General features: G+C 37.8%; 1 protein-coding gene and 1 long non-coding RNA gene across 3 annotated transcripts in view; one reads left to right on the top strand and one right to left on the bottom strand.

Moving 5' to 3' along the window:
• Window positions 1-3,970: 3,970 nt before the first annotated feature.
• LOC107722601 (AFG3-like protein 2) lies at window positions 3,971-13,753 on the top strand. 2 transcript variants are annotated; one of them, XM_016531031.1, is made up of 17 exons: window positions 3,971-4,159; window positions 4,829-4,922; window positions 5,009-5,089; window positions 5,177-5,289; window positions 5,575-5,727; window positions 5,838-5,912; window positions 6,821-6,945; window positions 7,076-7,349; window positions 7,443-7,580; window positions 7,683-7,836; window positions 8,078-8,185; window positions 9,421-9,546; window positions 9,635-9,745; window positions 9,895-10,010; window positions 10,089-10,289; window positions 12,806-13,000; window positions 13,127-13,753. In XM_016531031.1, the coding sequence occupies exons 1-17, from the start codon at window positions 4,064-4,066 to the stop codon at window positions 13,367-13,369; spliced, it is 2,403 nt and encodes an 800-aa protein (XP_016386517.1). In that variant the 5' UTR covers window positions 3,971-4,063; the 3' UTR covers window positions 13,370-13,753. The 2 variants fall into 2 exon arrangements, with proteins under 2 accessions (XP_016386517.1, XP_016386516.1); XM_016531030.1 differs by lacking the exons at window positions 12,806-13,000; window positions 13,127-13,753 and adding an exon at window positions 10,471-10,536.
• Window positions 10,620-19,514, bottom strand: part of LOC107722603 (uncharacterized) — a 49,465-nt gene continuing 40,570 nt past the window's right edge. Inside the window, exon 3 of the long non-coding RNA XR_001637822.1 lies at window positions 10,620-10,692. This is a non-coding gene — a long non-coding RNA (uncharacterized LOC107722603). The remainder of the gene's footprint in view (window positions 10,693-19,514) is intronic.

Raw genomic sequence — 19,514 nt, forward strand, 5'->3', positions numbered from 1 at the left:
AAATCATGCAGTGCCCGCAAGGTCCCCCTGCTCAAGAAGGCACATGTACAGGCCCGTCTGAACATCTAAATGATTCAGAGAAGGCTTGGGAGAAAGTGCTGTGGTCAGATGAAACCAAAATGGAGCTCCTAAGCATAAACTCGACTCGCCGTGTTTGGAGGGAGAGAAATGCTGACTATGACCCCAAGAACACCATCCCTACAGTCAAGCACGGAGGTGGAAACATTATACTTTGGGGCTGCTTTTCTGCTAAGGGTACAGGACGACTTCACCGCATTGAGGGGCAAATGGACGGAGCCATGTACTGTAAAATCTTGAACGAGAACCTCCTTCCCTCAGCCAGAACACTGTGTGTGTGTGTGTATGTGTATATATATGTGTATATATATATACAGTATATATATATTATGTATGTATGTATGTGTGTGTGTGTGTGTGTGTGTGTGTGTGTGTATATATATATATATAAACAGAAAATATATGAAATACCTTATATGTTGGAAGATATATAGGGTCAAGATATTTGTTTATGAGATTTATGAATGAAATTAATCTGTTTTTCATCAGAAAAAAATACTAAAACTGTTGAATTTCTCAAACATCTTTTCACTTCAAACAGGCCAATGAAAACTGGAACACATATTCAAGCGTTCTTGGGCCTCTTCCTAATTGTGTTGGTTATCATTTCACATGATTGTGGTCCTCTGTGGTTTGAGGTATTCTGAGTATAAATACTGTGGCTGGAGAGGTTTAAATGTTGCTTTTGTCGAGGAATTCCTTTGCAGATTGATAGCGATCAAGGAACTCAGCTCTCAGATCTGCTGTGTGACAGCTGAGTATAAAGCAAACATTCTACAAGGGTTTTTGTGTGTGTGTGTGTGTGTGTGTGTAAAATATATCAGATTTCTGAACAAACCTCCACTGTAAAGCCTTGCTCTTGACTCATTTGTGAGCTGCAAACAGGCAATGCAATATGATAAGTTATGTTTGTTGAGTAATTTCTGAGCTTTTTGAAAGGCAATTTATCAGTTGACCACTGTCTGATAAGCCAGACTCAACCAAAAGAGACAACCAGTCAGAAGAAAAAAGACAAGCGCCTACAGCTGCATTTCATGGGTCTTCAATTTCACAAATGTCAATGTCCGATTTGTGATTGATTTAAGCTTAGAAGTAGTTAAAGAATTTTTTCCTCAGGTTATGGTAGTTTCTGTGGCATTTTATGATTTAGGCTACAGCGTTCCCATGGAATACACACATGTAATGTATCAAAACATCAAATCTGCTCTATAAAATCACCATGTTTGCTTATAAGTTCAGCTGCAAGTACTATTAGCCTAATGAACTTTTTAAGGTTAACGTCATGTCTTCAAGCCCTCATTTTTTGAGCTATTTCCTTAAGAACTGAACAGCGTTTTGTACTGTATGTCATGTTCTAGTGAAGTAATTCCCAAGCACAAGTATGTGTAGCCCAGAGGGTTAAGCAGGTTTCAGGATGTGATTTAGACCATTACAAATTACAACCTTAAAATATCAGGACTGTCAATAGAGTACATTGCAATTCATTTTATTTTTTTTGTTGAGTCCCTTTCAGGTTTAGGAAAGTAAATGATATGTGTAAGTTGTGTCAGTTTGTGTGAATGACTGATAGTGGAATATATGTGCACATAGTCTTTATACTTGAATAAAGTATAAAGCTTACAACAGATTGTATGGTTTGTATAGTTTGTACTGGATTCAAAAGGAGGACTGAAAAAGTAGAAATTGATTTTGTGTTGCTCATTTCCATGAAGGGCAGCAAGACAAGTCACTGTGACTTAGCAGTTACTTCCCAGTGATCATGTGATCTGTGCGAATACATTCTTAGAGAAAATGCTGTAAGTATGCAAGTTTTCTTCCAGCTCATTTTGAAAGCATGCAGCTTTTGAAAAACGACCTGTCGCCTGTATGTCACAGGTGAGGTGATTGGTCATTATTATATCCTGTTGTTAACATGCCATACATGCCACACAGAGTACAGTAAATGCCTTCACAGGCAGAGCTGAGATCTGAGATATCAAAGATAAAATACATGTCTGGACAAATACTTTACAGAAGAATGTCTGTGTTAATTCATGTATAACTCTTCATTGATTTTAGGAAGTCATTGTGAATGTCTTGTCACCTCTTACCCTCTGTGTATGATTTAGCTTGTCCTTATTATAACAATAGTCATGGAGTAGTGAGTGTATCTGTGCTGTTCTGCCAATCAGCAGTCCCATTCATGGCTGGCTTACCCTCCCAGCAGCGTCAGCTCTGGGATGAGTGCATTTTAACATTAGGCCAATCTGCAGCCTCAGGAAGAGGCCATATTCCCCAAATCCATCTTTATGTTGAAGGGGCCCAGGATAAGAATGCAGACAGAAGGCAGCATTTTGTGCCTTTGTTACAATAGTCAGATTACTTCGATCTAAACCTTATTTAATAAAAGAGACTAAATTTATACATACAAATTTATATACAACGTGTTGATTGTTGAATCAGTGGCCAGTTTCGTAAATTAAGCCTCTATGTTAAGATAAGTAATAAGTAGTCTGAACAACTAGTAGTTAGCCATGGGGCAATAAGTCTTATTTTTCAGATTCAAATTAGACCAATCTATGTTTTTTGTAACTGAACTAAAAAAGTTATGAGCAATTTTTAAGACAAAAATTAGATGACTAACTTAAAGAAGTAAGACTAATCTAAGCATTTTATGCAGCTGGCCACAGCAGGTCACTCTTTCATTAAAGTTTCAATATGTGAATTTAGAGAAAGCAAAACTCTAATGTTACTGATACCGAGGAACAGAGAGACATATAAGGGCTTGTAGGATATGGGCATGCATGGAATGCTCTTTCATATAATTTCCCACCTGCAAATCCTCTACCGCGCTACTTACTCACATTACTATTAATGTTAATGTTGTAATAAATCAACAAAAATGTTCTTGTTCACATTTTAACTTACTTCAGATAAAGTAACGGCTGTTGTTTTTGTACTTGTTTATATTTAAAGCTATTTTCATGGGCCTGTATTAAGAGGGAAATTAAAAAGGATATTTTTAATTATCATAAATTAATCTAGCGGACTTGGCCCCTTAAATGGGGCAACTTAACATTGTAAAAAGAATGTGATCATTCCAGTTGGGCAAGATGCAGTGCCAAGTCAAAGACTTTGGAAACAAGTTGCTTCATGCAACGGTACACATTACTGACAGTGTTTTGCTCTGTCCTTTACTGTGACCCTGCTATGACCCTTCTGAAGAAACACTGGGACCATGTTTAAATTTGGCCACGCAGTCCATACAGATAATAAATGGATTAGAGAGAAAAATAAGTAATTCTCTTAAAGAAACAAAACCAATCTTTCCGTAACTGCCCCATCTTTCTTTAACAATAAAAGTGTGTAGTTCAGTGAAAATAGTGCCCTTTAATGCTGAGAGCAAAAAAGGTTTTATTTCAGAACTCCCATTGACTAATATTTCAGAGTTAAATAAGTCTGATGTCATAACTACAAAATCCTCTAAGATCGATTTCACCTTCTTTTGATGTAGCCTATTTTATATCTTCTTTGCTTTCCTTTTTTTTCTTATGACTTTATCTTAAAATATAACTTAGAAAGGCTCAATAGGCTACCCAAGGTGAAGAAAATGAGAAATTAAAAAAGTTTTAGCATTGTCTACAAAAATGTTTTCATAAATCTAAAAAGTAATAGAATATAGAATATTTTTCTTAGACCTTGGTTTTTCTTTATTTACAGTTATACCTAGACTTTTTTTTATCACTTGATGAACCACAAATATATCAAAATGATATCTCAATTCAGCAACTGAAAACAATTAACAGCAATTAATAAAGAGAAAGTGCAGAAAAGTAACACTGGACCACAGAGGGTTAAGCATGGATATTTACAATGAGCGCGTCACCAGCGTGCACCGGAAGTAAATCGCAATGGGATGCAGTCAATTTCAAGTTCATGTTGTCCAAAACTTTTCGTCCGATGTCTTGTTTTCTGTATTGATTAAGAGTCAAGAGCGCACAGTGCCATGATGGCACACCGGTATCTGCATCTGTCAAGAGGCTGCAGGAACCTTCTCCACGCTCTGCTGCCAAATGTCAGATCAACAAACCGTGTGCAATCGGTAAATGTGCAGCTTGACTGTATCTCTCTGGATCTTTCATCATCCGGGAACGCATCACCATACGCTACGATCTGATCACGAATACACATTTTGTCATCCGTGTGTCTTGTCTGCTGCAGACTGCGGTGTCACAGACCGGAGAGTTTTGACAGTAAACAAGGGTCGGCCTGTGTGACATTGCGTTGGGTAACGCGTCCAGCTCATGTTATGTCACAGTTCTTCACATTAAACTGTTATACCAAGACAGCGTCCAAAACATCAGTTCGTGCTATTGCTAACTCTGCATTGCTTCTTTGATATTGTAATAATTCTTGTGAACATCGTTATTATAGGTATAAAAAAAAACATTTAGAGCTTATTGGCATTTCACTATCTGTTTTCGTATTATCTGCTGAAAATAGTTACATCATAATTCATAATGAGAAAAGGGCAGGAACCTGTAAGTTCCTCCAACAGCTCCGAGTACTGTCAACAGTCTCTTCAAAAACTAAGGATGACTTTGAGATATATAATATTAATTAGAGGATCCTAGAGATTCTCTAAAGGGCTTCAGTAATCGGAGGAACCAAAATGGTGCCTTGAGTATTTTTATTTCCATTTGTACTGCAGTCTATTTTTCAGCAGTTGTGATTATGTCTGTTCATCGTCTCAATGTATTTGCTTTTGAAGGTCCAGGGTGTTGGGCAAATCGTCCTAGACAGAAGATCCTTGCTCTCTCAGGTCTTGGGCACCTATAGAAGATTAAGCTCCAAACCTCCCAAAGGTGTGAATTACATCAATTATAAAATGACATTGAGTTCTCAAAGCTGGACTGTTCTGCTAATTGCGTTTTATATTCTTGCACTGAAGGATTTGAAAAATACTTCCCTAATAATAAAAACGGTGGTCCAAAAAATGGTGAGCCCAAGTCATCCAACGCAGAGGTCAAAGGTAATATTTCTCATAAGCTTATAATGTGAGCTAATTGCCTTTTGACATACAATATAATCATGTTGTTTTCTGTATGTTTTAACCCAGAGGCCAAACCAACCAATGCTCAGAAGACCACTGGTGGAGGTGGAAGTAGTGGAGGAGGAGGAAAAAGAGGGGGGCGGAAGGATGAATCCAGTTGGTACAGCCGTCTCCAAAAGGTTAAACGCTGTCTAGTAATTACTATTGGTAATACTAGGCTTATTATAACATTTAAAGCTTGTTTACTACTGTTTACTGAGGCAGATGTAATGATACATCATATGTCACCAGAGAGAACTCTTGACATTTAATTGGAAGATCAAGGGTAACATTTTGCTAAAAAATTAAAAGGTCAAAAAAATATTTAATGCATTAAAAAAAAAACTATGCATGGATGAATTGTTCACAATAAGATCAGTACATTGCACAATAACACGCCCTAATTTCTCTGTCATTTCATGCAGGGTGATGTGCCGTGGGATGATAAAGAGTTCCGTATGTATTTCCTGTGTGGAACGGCCTTCTGGACAGCCGTCACATATTATTTCTTCTTCCGAGATGGAGGAAGAGAGGTCACCTGGAAAGACTTTGTAAATGGTTACCTTGCTAAAGGAGTGGTAAGTAATTACTTATATTTGATCTGTATTTTCAATCAATGTTGTTTGACGTTTCTTTTCACCTACACTTGAACTTTGATCCATGAAGTTATGTATTTTATCTTTGCTAGGTTGACAGGTTGGAGGTTATAAACAAGCGATATGTAAAAGTCATCTTTACCCCTGGTAAAACTCCAGTTGACGGGGTGAGTTCTTTACAATGATTTGATACAGTTATGATTATTATTTTTAGATAGTCATTGGTAACCAAGCCAGCGATCTTATAATTAAACAGATTATCCATTAGCCAGGTCAGACTATCAGTCTGGCACAGACTACCATCCAAAAGTTCAGGGTCAGTAAGATATATATTTTTGAGAAATTAATACTTTTATTCAGCATTAAATTGATTGAAATCCAGAGCAAAGACATTTTTTTTACATGCCATTTCTATTTCAAATATACTGTTCTTTTGAAATTTTATCAAAGTATCTTGAAAAAAAATATATCATGGTTTCCACAAAAAATATTAAACGGCACAACTGTTTTCAACATTGATGATAATAAGAAATGTTTCGTGAGCACCAAATCAGAATATTAGAATGATTTTTGAAGGACCATATGACACTGAAGACTGGAGTAATGATTGCTGAAAATTCAGCTTCGCATCACAGGAATAAATTGCAATTGAAAAAATATTCAAATAGAAAACAAATTTTACTGTTTTTTTCTGTATCTTTGAACAAATAAATGCAGCTTTGATGAACATAAAATAAAAAAATAAAAATCAGTTATTTAGTATCATTTTGCCAGAAATTTTTTTTGAATTTTTATCATATGTTAATGTAAAAAATCTTGTGTAATATAACTTGTGTTTGTTTGTTTGATAGTTTTTATTGCATTTGTTATACTTGTATTTTTTTAATTGTTTTTGCCATGAAAATAGCCTAAGATGCTGACATGGCATTAAATAAAAATATACAACTACTACATTAAAAAAATCACCGACCCCAAACCTTTGAGTGGTAGTATATGTACAGTGTTTTTTTCTTTTGTCTCTAAAAACTATGCATATTAATGACACACAATGAACTGTGATCCTTTCTCCAAGCAGCAATATGTGTGGTTCAACATCGGCAGTGTGGACACATTTGAGCGAAACCTGGAAACTGCTCAGCTAGAGCTGGGCATTGAAGGAGAGAACAGACTGCCAGTCGTCTACTCCACTGAAAGTGATGGGTGAGATATTGACGTAAATTTGCAATAAATTTAGTAAAGGAAAAGAAAAGTATCATCAATCAAACAAGGAACTTTAAATGCTGTGCATATTTGTTTCTTAATTTTAGTCTTATTCTTCTGTCATTTCCAGGTCGTTCCTCTTTAGCATGTTGCCCACTGTTTTGATCATTGGGTTCTTACTGTTCATGCTGAGGAGAGGGCCAGCCGGGGCAGGGAGGCCAGGGAGGGGAATGGGTGGGCTCTTCAGCGTCAGCGAGACCACTGCCAAAGTACTACGAGACGAGATCGATGTCAAATTCAAGGATGTGGCGGGCTGTGAGGAGGCCAAATTGGAGATCATGGAGTTTGTAAACTTTCTTAAGAACCCAAAGCAGTACCAGGATTTGGGTGCCAAGATTCCAAAGGTAGCGCAAGACTTTTACATAACATTACATAATGGGTTTGTAATTTAGTAAGTCAACTTAGATTTCAACAGAGGGTTTAATCTACTTGTTTAGGGGGCTATTTTGACCGGACCCCCGGGCACAGGAAAGACTTTACTAGCCAAGGCCACTGCGGGAGAGGCCAATGTCCCCTTCATCACTGTGAATGGATCAGAGTTCTTAGAGATGTTTGTGGGGGTTGGGCCAGCCAGGGTAAGTACATTTTCTGTATCCTATTATGAGCTTCATGGTGTTCAGTATGCTTTCCAACAAACTTCGTTCACAGTGTGACTAAAACACTATCATTTTGGGTAGGTTCGGGATCTCTTTGTATTGGCCCGGAAGAATGCACCTTGCATTCTCTTCATAGACGAGATCGATGCTGTAGGAAGAAAGAGAGGCAGAGGCAACTTCGGCGGACAGAGTGAACAAGAGAACACACTCAACCAGTTACTAGTTGAGATGGATGGTTTGTATCTAGAAGACCGTAGTTTCCAAGATTAGATCCACGATTTTTTTTAAATTTCATTGTAATTTTTAGATTGCTTTATAATTTCATTAAAATTTCTTGTAATAAAAATGAGCATTTTATTGGTCTCAAACTCTAGATCCTTCAGGTGTCAGATCATCAAACAGTATTTAATGTTAGTATTAAAAATGATGTAATGTAATTATATATGCAAATTTATATCCCTTTCTCTCATTTGTAGGATTTAACACGGCTACCAATGTTGTAGTGCTGGCAGGCACCAACAGACCAGATATTCTAGATCCAGCTCTGATGAGGCCCGGACGCTTTGATAGACAGATATATATCGGTAAGGGTTTGTCATCACCAGCCCATTTTTTATTTGTATTTTTTTTTTAATAGTTAATTACAAATTTTATCCTTTAAATTGTTGGGGAACTTTAATCACAGGCTATTTAAAAGCTGCATTTCTTTTTCCTGTCAGCAATGTGTTCAATGTTTTAAAAGTATACACTACCATTCGAGTGTCTGGGGTCGTTAAGATTTTTTAAATGTTTTTGAAAAGTCTCTTATGCTGACCAAGGCGGCATTTAATAAATCAAATATACAATAAAACAGCAAAAATGTTAAATATTATTACAAATAGAAACAAATGATTTCTGTTTAATATATATATTAAAATGTAATTTATTCCTGTGATAGCAAAGCTGAATTTTCAGCATCATTACTCTAGTCTTCAATGTCACATGATTCTTCAGAAATCATTCTAATATGCTGATTTTGTGCTTAAAGGGGTCATATGATGCGATTTCAATTTTTCCTTTCTCTTTGAAGTGTTACAAGCTCTTGGTGCATAAAGAAGATCTGTAAAGTTGCCAAGACTAAAGAGATATTCTTTATAAAAGTACATTGTGGGAAAATTTGCATAACGCCGCCCAAATGTTCGCACAAAGAAAGAAGGCGTAACTTTTATTCTCGCTGTAGTATTGTTGCTGCCGCCGCCGCCATGTCGTGAAGACGCTGTGTGTTTCGTATCATTATAATCTGTAATTATGTCCCCACAGGATTTGCATCACAGTATGGTAAGGGGCGTAACATTTCCGTCACACGCTTGAGGAATTCGGCCAATCAGAGCACACCTCACTTTTCAGACCGATGAGCTTTGTAAAAATCGACGCGTTTCAGAAAGGCGGGCCATAAAGGAGAAACAATAATGTACAGTATGTGGATAATAATGTGTTTTTAGAACCTTAAACCGCATAAACACATTTCATTACACCAAATAATGTTCTTTTTAGCAGCATCATATGACCCCTTTAACAAACATTTTATATCATCAATGTTAAGAACAGTTGTGCTGCTTTATATTTTTATGGAAACTGTGATTTATTATTATTTTTAGGATTCTTTGATAAATAGAAAGTTCAAAAGAACTGCGTTTATTTGAAATATTTTGTAACATTATAAATGTTTCTACTGTCACTTTTGATCAATTTAATTCATCCTTGCTGAATAAAAATAATAATTTCTTACCCCTAACATTTAAACTGTAATTTAAGTTCATGTGTATTTTGTATATTGCAGGGCTACCAGATATCAAAGGCAGAGCCTCTATATTCAAAGTCCATCTGAGACCACTAAAGTTGGATGCAGAGTTGGACAAAGAATCTCTGGCAAGGAAAATGGCTGCTCTAACACCTGGTTTTTCAGGCATGTAAAGACTTTTTATACATTTGAGTTTCAAAAGTTGTTTGAGATGTGAACTAAGTTTCCCTGCTTACTGATTTCTCTCTAACAGGTGCGGACATCGCTAATGTGTGCAACGAGGCTGCGTTAATTGCAGCCCGCCACCTTTCTGATGCCATCAACCAAAAACACTTTGAGCAAGCCATCGAACGAGTCATTGGGGGTAAGTGACAGATGTGAAATTTGAAAATCTCACTTTAATTTTTTTCTTAAACATATTTATAGCAAACTGTGATATTAATCTATTAGAGTGCATGCATAGTTTTGGTGTGAAGTACAGATAGCTCAGAAGTAATCTCGCTGCATGTTTAGGTCTTGAGAAGAAGACGCAGGTGCTGCAGCCAGATGAGAAGAAGACAGTGGCTTACCATGAGGCTGGTCATGCTGTAGCCGGCTGGTTCCTTGAGCACGCCGACCCTCTGCTAAAAGTAAAACTCACACTTCTTCACCTGTACAGTAATACTTTGCTTTTTCAGTGTACTCGGTCATATCATTGGTCGTTTCAGGTGTCCATCATCCCGCGTGGGAAGGGTTTGGGCTATGCCCAGTATTTGCATAAAGAGCAGTACCTGTACACCAAGGAGCAGCTGCTGGACAGGATGTGTATGACGCTGGGTGGACGTGTGTCTGAGGAGATCTTTTTTGGCCGCATTACCACAGGGGCACAAGATGACCTGAAGAAAGTAACACAGAGTGCTTATGCACAGGTCGGTCATATATTTATATGATTTGACCATTGCCCGTATCATTGGTGGTTCATACATAGTAAATGGATGATTTCTGACAATTTGATTGTCATTTGATAGGATTTTACTTTAATTTTAAGTTGTGCTGTTTCGGAAAATGGACAAAAAAATAGATTGTTATATATTGTTTTGTTTTCTTAAGAATGAACAGAAAGCATTTTGAGAGGATAAGAAGTACACACTGCTGGTCAAAAGTTTGGAATAATGAATACATTGTTTAATTTTGTCTGTGCTATGGGCAATGTGCCGACATATGGCACGGTTGCACATCAGGTGTCCTGAGTTCGAATCCCACCTTGTGGACCTTTCCCAATCCCATCTCCCTCTCTCTTTCCCACTCGCTTTCTGTCAAATCTCCATTGTCCTGTCAGAAAACATGCAAAAATGCAACAACAAAAAAAGCCTTAATTGTTTTGAATAATTATTGAATAATTTTATTATTTAATAATTAAAACATTTCTTATTATCGGTGTTGAAAAAGTTTTTTTTTCTGCTTAAAGGATTAGTTCACTTTCAAATTAAAATTTCCTGATAATTTACTCACCCCCATGTCATCCAAGATGTTTACGTTCGCCGCTCACTCTAGCCTGCTGTGTGTGACGCTGTGTGCATTGTTGTGAAAGCCAAACTACTTTGTTTGGCCTTCCAAAAGAGGACACGACTAGAAATCAGATAAACAAATGCGCGCCTTGCACTGCTCTGCGATGCGCGTCCATGACTTCACGTAATTACGTAATTATGTTGAAAAGGTCACGCTTGACTTAGGCGGAAGTTAGGTTTCAAAAGATTTAAACATCCAGGATATGCACACGAAGTGACCATTTTAAATGATAAACTGACACAAAGACATTTGAATATATGTCATTGAACATACAACTTTTGAACGGTCCTTCTTCTCCACATTTGTAAACACTGAGTCGGTACTTCCGCCTACGTCAAGCGTGTCAAAGTAATTACGTATTACGTGAAGTCATGGACGCGCATCGCAATTTTTGTTTATAAAGCATATACTTTATTTTTTAGAAAATGACCGATCGTTTTTCTAGATAAGACCCTTATTCCTCGTCTGGTATAGTGTAGAGCCCTTTGAAGCTGCACTGAAACTTTTTGACCTTCAACCATTTGGTAGCCGTTGAAGTCCATTATAAGGAGAATAATCCTGGAATGTTTTCATCAAAAACCTTAATTTCTTTTCGACTGAAGAAAGAAAGACGTAAACATCTTGGATGACATGGGGGTGAGTAAATTATAAGGAAATTTTAATTTGAAAGTGAACTAATCCTTTAAAGGGGTCATATGATGCAATTTTCAATTTTTCCTTTCTCTTTGGAGTGTTACAAGCTCTTGGTGCATAAAGAAGATCTGTAAAGTTGCAAAGACTAAAGTCTCAAATCCAAAGAGATATTCTTTATAAAAGTTAAGAGTCAACCACGCCTACCTAAAACGGCTCGTTCTAACACGCCCCCACATGTCTACGTCACAATGTGGGAAGATTTGCATAACACCGCCCAAATGTGCACGCAAAGAAAGAAAGCGTGGTTTCAGGAACAGCAGTCGTCACACGCTTGAGGAATTCGGCCAATCACAATGCACTGGATAGCTGGCCAATCAGAGCACACCTTGCTTTTCAGACCGATGAGCTTTGTAAAAATTGACGAGTTTCAGAAAGGCAGGGCATAGAGGAGAAACAATAATGTACAGTATGTGGAAAATAATGTTTTTTGAACCTTAAACCGCATAAACACATTTCATTACATCAAATACACAAAATAATGTTCTTTTTAGCAACATCATATGACCCCTTTAATATTTTTGTGAAAACTGAGTACCTACCATTCAAGAAAATATTCAACAAGAATGCATTCAATTAATTAAAAGCGACGGTAAAGATATTTATAATGTTACAAAATATTTATATTTCAAACTTTTGTGACTTCAGCAGGTATCGCTTAATATTACACCTAAATGTATATTTTGTTTTTTAAAATAATAATAAAAATAAGAAATGTTTCTTGAGCACCAAATCAGCATATTACAATGATTTCTGAAGGATCATGTGACACTGAAGACTGGAGTAATGATGCTGAGTGTACTGTGTATATCTATTATGTAAACAAACTTTTATTTTGAATCGATTAATCGCGACTAATCATTTTGCAGCCCTATTTCCATCACAGGAATAAATTTTATTTTTAAATATATTAAAATAGAAAACAGTTATACATATATTTAATTACTGTATTTTTTTACCTATTACATCCATAATATAATCCACAGACCCCAGCTGAAAACTGTTACTCTTCCATCTACAGATTGTGCAGTTTGGCATGAATGAAAAGGTAGGGCAGGTGTCTTTCGACCTGCCACGGCAGGGAGAGATGGTTTTGGAGAAGCCCTACAGCGAGGCCACGGCACCTATTACATCCATAATATAATCCACAGACCCCAGCTGAAAACTGTTACTTTTCCATCTACAGATTGTGCAGTTTGGCATGAATGAAAAGGTAGGGCAGGTGTCTTTCGACCTGCCACGGCAGGGAGAGATGGTTTTGGAGAAGCCCTACAGCGAGGCCACGGCACGCCTCATTGACACAGAGGTCAGAAACCTCATCAACACGGCCTATCAGCGCACACAGCAGCTGCTAAATGAGAAGAAGGCTGAGGTGGAGAAGGTACAGCAGGCCACTATCAGGATCAATGCGTTTTACATTGATTTGTTTTCATCATCATGCCACATGAATTGTGTGTACAGAAAACAACTGGGAAACATAACAGTAATGCTCTCTTTTTACCACTAGGTGGCAATACGTCTACTGGAGAAAGAGGTGCTGGATAAGAATGACATGGTGGAGCTGCTGGGCAGAAGGCCGTTTGCTGAAAAGTCAACTTATGAAGAGTTTGTGGAGGGAACGGGAAGCATGGACGAGGACACATCGCTGCCGGAGGGCCTGAAGGACTGGAACAAGGAGCGCGGCAGCGAGAACGAGGAGAGTACGGAGGAGCAGGTGGCCCGACAGATCACTGGTGGTATGCCCTTCTGAGGACACCCGTTCACCATGACCCTGGAGGGTCCAGAGCATTTATTTAAGAGATGGGAAACACTTGCCTGACGGACACTGAGGCAAGTACCCTGTTCTTCAGAAGAGCTGCAGCTAGGCGTTGGACTTATTTTGTGTACAGTAGGGTGTTTATGAAATATAAACTTTCTTGTGCTGAAGTTTATTGTGTTTCAGCAAAATTGAAAGGATCAGGAGATCTTCTGTTGAAGATGAAGTGTATTTTATGTGACACATCAGCGCTTTGCCAGAAAATCTGTTTAACTTAAGGCAAAAGCACTGTAGCTTGTCAAGAAAGATTCTCTCTAGTCACTTCAATTTTACCTATCAATGACCAAGAAGACATACAAAAAAAATCTCTCTCTCTCTCTCTCTCTCTCTCTCTATATATATATATATATATATATATATATATATACAGTGGTGTAGTGGTGCCTGGAGAAGTGGGTATACTCTTAATTTATGCCCCATGAGAGATCATGATTCTCCTACAGATAACTAAACAAAATAGCTTGTCTACTAGAGGTTCTGACGAAATGTTAATTGTTGCAGTCTGTAATTTTTTACATTTTAATTATTTATTGCAAAATCTGCACCTTTTGTGGCTAATATTAATTACCTTAATAAGATCCTTACTCCAGTAAGTCAAGTAGCAGAAGTTACAGAAAGTGAAAATACTATTGGCCCATTTTGGGGCGAACTAAATATGCAAGACTAGTCTTGACTCTTACATGTCACGGTTTATAACACAGGCCGTTGCTTGGCCGCTTAAAAAAAATGGAGGCATAAATTAAGAGTATACCCACTTCTACAGGCACCACTACACCACTATATATATTCATGTCTAACAGGAGACATGTTAAATCACCTGTAAGCTTTGCTGCTGATATTCACAAGTTGCGTTTACTCTTTCTGTACATTAAGATCCCAGTTCAAAACTGCCGCAATTTCGTGACCTTTAGGAAAGGTCTTTTTGCAGTTCTGCTTGCTCACTGGCTTCTGAAAGACTGAAATATTCATGAATGTTGTGAACAGTGCACAAACTCACTCGTGTCTCTCACAGATTTGCACTGGCATGAGCATCAGCCTTTGGTTTCCATGTTATTTTATGCAGTTTATGATCACGTCCTTTGATTGAAGGACAAAGCAGTCATTTTTTATGTGTTTTCTTCTGTTGAAGTTTATTTGCTTCATTTATGGCCCAGGCAGCTGCTCTTTGTGGTACAGGCTGATTAAACTATAGCTTATTTTGAAATAGTTACATACGACATAATTCGCATTTGCAATGAAATGGGATGCAAGCATACAAAAATGCAGATAAGTAGTTCATTATGTTAATGATCAGCTTATGAACGTGTGTGATTTTTGACAGCAGTATTTATTCTACAGTGCAAATCCAAATCGAGCTTTGAGGTTAAAAACAGAACTCAATCTAATACGCATTGTCCTTTTGTGACTTCAGCTTGATATTACATCTAAATGTGTATTTTGTTCTGTGCAAAGGGTTTTGAACATGTTTGAAAACCTAAATAAATCCACATAAATTTCAAATGGTTTCTCTTTTAGTTCTTAATACCTTTGTGTGTGGCATGAATTTGTTGGTTTTGTTTAGTACATGGATTTCAGATTGCTAGGAGATACACTGATCCACAGCTCCAGACTGATAAAAATGGCTGCAAATTCAGCAAAAAATATGAATTCAAATTATTTGAAATCTAGTGGCACTGCTGAACAGGAAAGCTTTGAAAATGAACGGCTTCTTTTTGTTGAGTCAGTCAAAAAAATTCATGAAACAATCCGTAATCTTGTTTGCTAGTTAGCATTTAAATTGGACACAGTGCGTGAATAATTCAGAGACATTTGGGAGTTCACAATTAACTAGTTATGTTGATTAGAAATAAACAGGAAACTTGCTGTGATATGTTCTAAATCTTTGTGAGATTTAAATCTGTCTATTTTACGAACTGGTTGTTCATGGCGTAATTGGGTGGCATGTTTTTGCCCCCATTGTTTTGCATTTAAAACAAAAAAAACAAAACAAAACAAATCTATTAAACTAAAAAAAAAATAAAAAATAACTGGAAAAAAAAGTCAGTAGTTGAAATAAATATTAGATAAAAATGAGAAACCTTGCCTTGGTAACTAAAATAAATAATTTGAAGTACTAAAATTCAAAAATCAAATGATTATAAATCATTTAAAATCAAAGGAATATTAAATACTACGATAGTATATAGTACATTACATAAGTCACAGAATTTTATATTAAAGGGGTCATATGACGTTGCTAAAAAAGAACATTATTTTGTGTATTTGGTAGTGTTGGGCGATATGGTCATTTTTCAAATCGTCATATCGCCAGTCCGTGAGATCGCCGATAGACGATATTATCGTGCATGGGTGGGTGGGGGCAAGAGAGACACCCTGTACTTGTCATAGGCTATTTCATAACTATTTGGTGTTTTAAACCGCGCGTGCGAAAGAGAGGGAGCCTATGGAAGCACCACAAATCTAAATAATATACTTTCAAACATACTCATAAACTAACATGTTAAATACAAAAATATTTAAAACAGCTAGTTCATATATATTCGGATACAACAGTCATACATCGCTATTAGGACCGCGCGTCCTGTGACAAGTTTGCCGCATCAGAGCACGGAAGTTATCAGTCTGGTCTGCAAAATCAGTCAACGGTGAAAATCAAAAGTAGATTTATTTTAAAGACCAACAGTTTAACACTAAATATTGGACATAAACAAACACGTTAAATATAAAGTATTTAAAACAGGTAAGTTAATATATTTGTAAATTTAAATTAAACAGATACATCAGTCATACAGCGCTCCAGACTGCGCACCCCATGATGAGCCCAACGCACCGCCACAAAAACAAGAATGAGATGCGTTCTAACATAACTGTGGCATTAAACTCAGTTAGTGAGGGCTCGGTTAAAATATTGCACATATATAGGCCGTTCAGATTACTTGGCATCAGCCACAGGCGGTATCTCTGACTATCATCGATACACGATACTATCGGCACAACCCTAGTATTTGGTGTAATGAAATGTGTTTATGTGGTTTAAGGTTCAAACACAACGAGAAACAGCGTCTCCACAACATGGCGGCGGCAGCAACAATACTACAGCAAGAATGAAAGTTACGCCTTCTTTCTTAGCGTGAACATTTGGGCGGTGTTATGCAAATCTTCCCACACAGTGACGTAGACGTGGGGGCGTGTTTAAACGAGGTGTTTTAGGAGGGCGTGGATCTCTTTGGGTTTGAGACTTTAATCTTTGCAACTTTAGGGATCTTATCTATTCACGAACAGCTTGTAACACTCCAAAGAGAAAGGAAAACTTGAAATTGCATCATATGACCCCTTTAAAAACAACTAGTGCAGCACGCTAGTGTCTGTATCAAGTAAATTAATGAACACATTTCTGAACAGCCATCTTTATCGAGTGAGTCTAATTTTTTAGTCTAGCAACTAAAAAAAAAAGCTTGAAAAAGGAGTTATGTGGCTCCTAAACGTTTCCTTTTAGGGGTCAATGGCACTCTTGTCATTTTGTTTGTATAGAGGCCTGAAATTTTAACGAGGAGAAATTCCACTCTTTGTTTTTGAACTGTTGCTGGAAGCAAATATGGATCAGTTTTTCTCTCAACAGATGCAGCGCCCCCATGAGAATCTGGTAACGTGCTCAAAGAAAGCATGGACTTTAAATGTGTATTCACACGAGCATTCGTGATGAGTGTTCGTGATGAGCATTCAAAAATACACTGCAGCCCACTTTCAGTGGCGTAATATTTGCTGGAGCATTCAAAAATACACTGCAGCCCACTTTCAGTGGCGTAATATTTGCTGGAGCGCTGCGTTTAAACTGCAGTATGAATCAGCCGCTCGCTTGCCGGGGAGGATGTCCACATTTAGACCAGGCAAACATGAAGAGGCTTCCCTCTCTGTCTCCTCTGATTCAGCACTAAATGAAAGTCTTCCCCACACTGTGACGTCACCTGCATAGATTAGCAGCTCGTCTCGGGAAAGTGGGTACTGATGGAGTCAAAGTCATACTGAAACTGCTTTAAAAAGTCAAAGGAGCTTTTGAGTCACCATTTACGACGTCTGTCCTTATATATATATATGAGCTGGATGATGCGAGACTGCTTGCGTTGATCCTATTTGGACAGGAAGTTTTGAGGTTTGTCAGTTTAGAACCTGTGACATTTCTTGGCCCGGTAAAATATGCCTCCTTGAAAGTGAAGTGAATAATATGCTTTCACTGGACTGGAGAGCATGGGGCTGAGAGAGGGGAATAGGATCGGCAAAGGACCTCAAGCAGGGAATCACTCTCGGGTTGCCGGAGGCGCAGTTGCACTATATGTTGACATGCTGCCTATGCTATCGGTGCCAGCTGGATCGTTTTTTAAAGGCATCATGACATGAGAAATCAAATTTGCCTTGATCTTTTAGCATATAAGAGGTTTTTGTAACATTAAAACATCCTGCAAGTTTCATAGCTTAAAATGTCCTCCTTATTATAAACAAAGCATTTAATTAAGCTCTAAAAACAGCTAGTTTTGTATCCGAGGGGCAAGGTGGCACCACCTGGACGTAGTCGTTTGCATAAACACTGCCGCCAGAGCAAGACATCGACGAATAGTCTTCTTCTCACCATAGGCCCCGCCCACTGGCGTTCAGCCACTAATGGCTGACACTTGATCATGCTGAATGCGTGTGTCACGTCGCATCAAAAGCAAACAGAAATTACAATCACTGCCGCTATCTTGTCTACACCGGATACAGTATACAGATGTGCGTGATCTTTCTAACACAGTCCACGTGCTTGAGTCTGTCAATAGGACAAATGGAGTGAAAGAACATTCGCTTTGCCCCATTTGGTTTAAATAGCCTTAAAGGGATAGTTCACCCAAAAGAAAATTAGCCCATTATTTACTCACCCTCAAGCTATCCTAGGTGTATATGACTTCCTTCTTTCAGATGAATCCAGTCGGAGTTAAATAAATGTATTTTGATCTTCCAAGCGGTTTAATGGCAGTCAGCGGGTGTTGCAGTTCATCAGTCCAAAAGAAGTGAAATAAAGCGCATCCATCCATAATAAAAAGTGCCTCACATGGCTCCGGGGGGTGAACAAAGGCCTCCTGTAGTGAATCGATGCATTTTTGTAAGAAAAATATCCATATTCAAAATGTAATAATCACTTTAATCTAGCTTGCGCCAATAGTTGTACACGGAAGCAGCTCCGGGAAAAATGACGTAAGATGTCGGCGTTGCGCATGCGCCGGTGAGTCTCGTGAAAACCAATGTTTGTTTACAGGAGCAAAGGAAGCAAAGTATCCTTACTTTAGCAAAGGAAAACCAGTTTCCTCTTGGCTTATATCGAAATCCTTCGACATTCTTCTTTACAAATCCTCATTTTGTACTTATAATTCATGACCGTTGTTTTGTTTTGATCTCGCCCCTGGGCTTCCACGTTTGTCACTTCTGCGCGGCGCATGCGCAACTGTCAAATTATTGTCTGGATACCATTCTCAGACCAATGGGCAAACAGAGAGGAAGATCCAGGAAATTGGGCACTTTCTTTGCACCTATTGCCAAAGCCACCAAGCTTCCTGGCACCGGCTCCTTGCATGGGCCAAGTATGCTCAAATTCTCTTCATCCTAACAGAGACTGGATTAACACCATCACGAAACTCTCAACGGTGAATCATTGGTTCTACAAGCCAAAACGAATTCATTTAGGCTAAAACAAAACTGAAACCAGTGTTGGGTCTCTCATTCGACACAAAATTAAATGTTTAATAAATTATTATTAATTATATAGCCTACTTCAGTTGCATTCCAATATCCATGTAAAACAAAATGTTTTGCATTTTGCAGGCTGCATTGTCAAGGTAGCAATGCTTAACTGTATACGCGCATGCGGCGCCAGCGCAATCACTTGAATTTTTTCCTTCTAACAGTGGAAGCAACTACTGCTTTTAGTCATAAAGATAATCGGAATTGTAAAAGGTTTGCTTTTATTTGTGTACATTCACAATAAAAACAAATCTTTGTGCTTTTGTAAAATAAGCCTAAAGAAAAATAGGATGCCGCTTTCTGCCGTCTG

Source organism: Sinocyclocheilus rhinocerous, unplaced genomic scaffold (assembly GCF_001515625.1).
Source record: "Sinocyclocheilus rhinocerous isolate Xijiao unplaced genomic scaffold, SAMN03320098_v1.1 scaffold541, whole genome shotgun sequence".
In the NCBI taxonomy this organism is placed as follows: Eukaryota; Metazoa; Chordata; class Actinopteri; order Cypriniformes; family Cyprinidae; genus Sinocyclocheilus; species Sinocyclocheilus rhinocerous.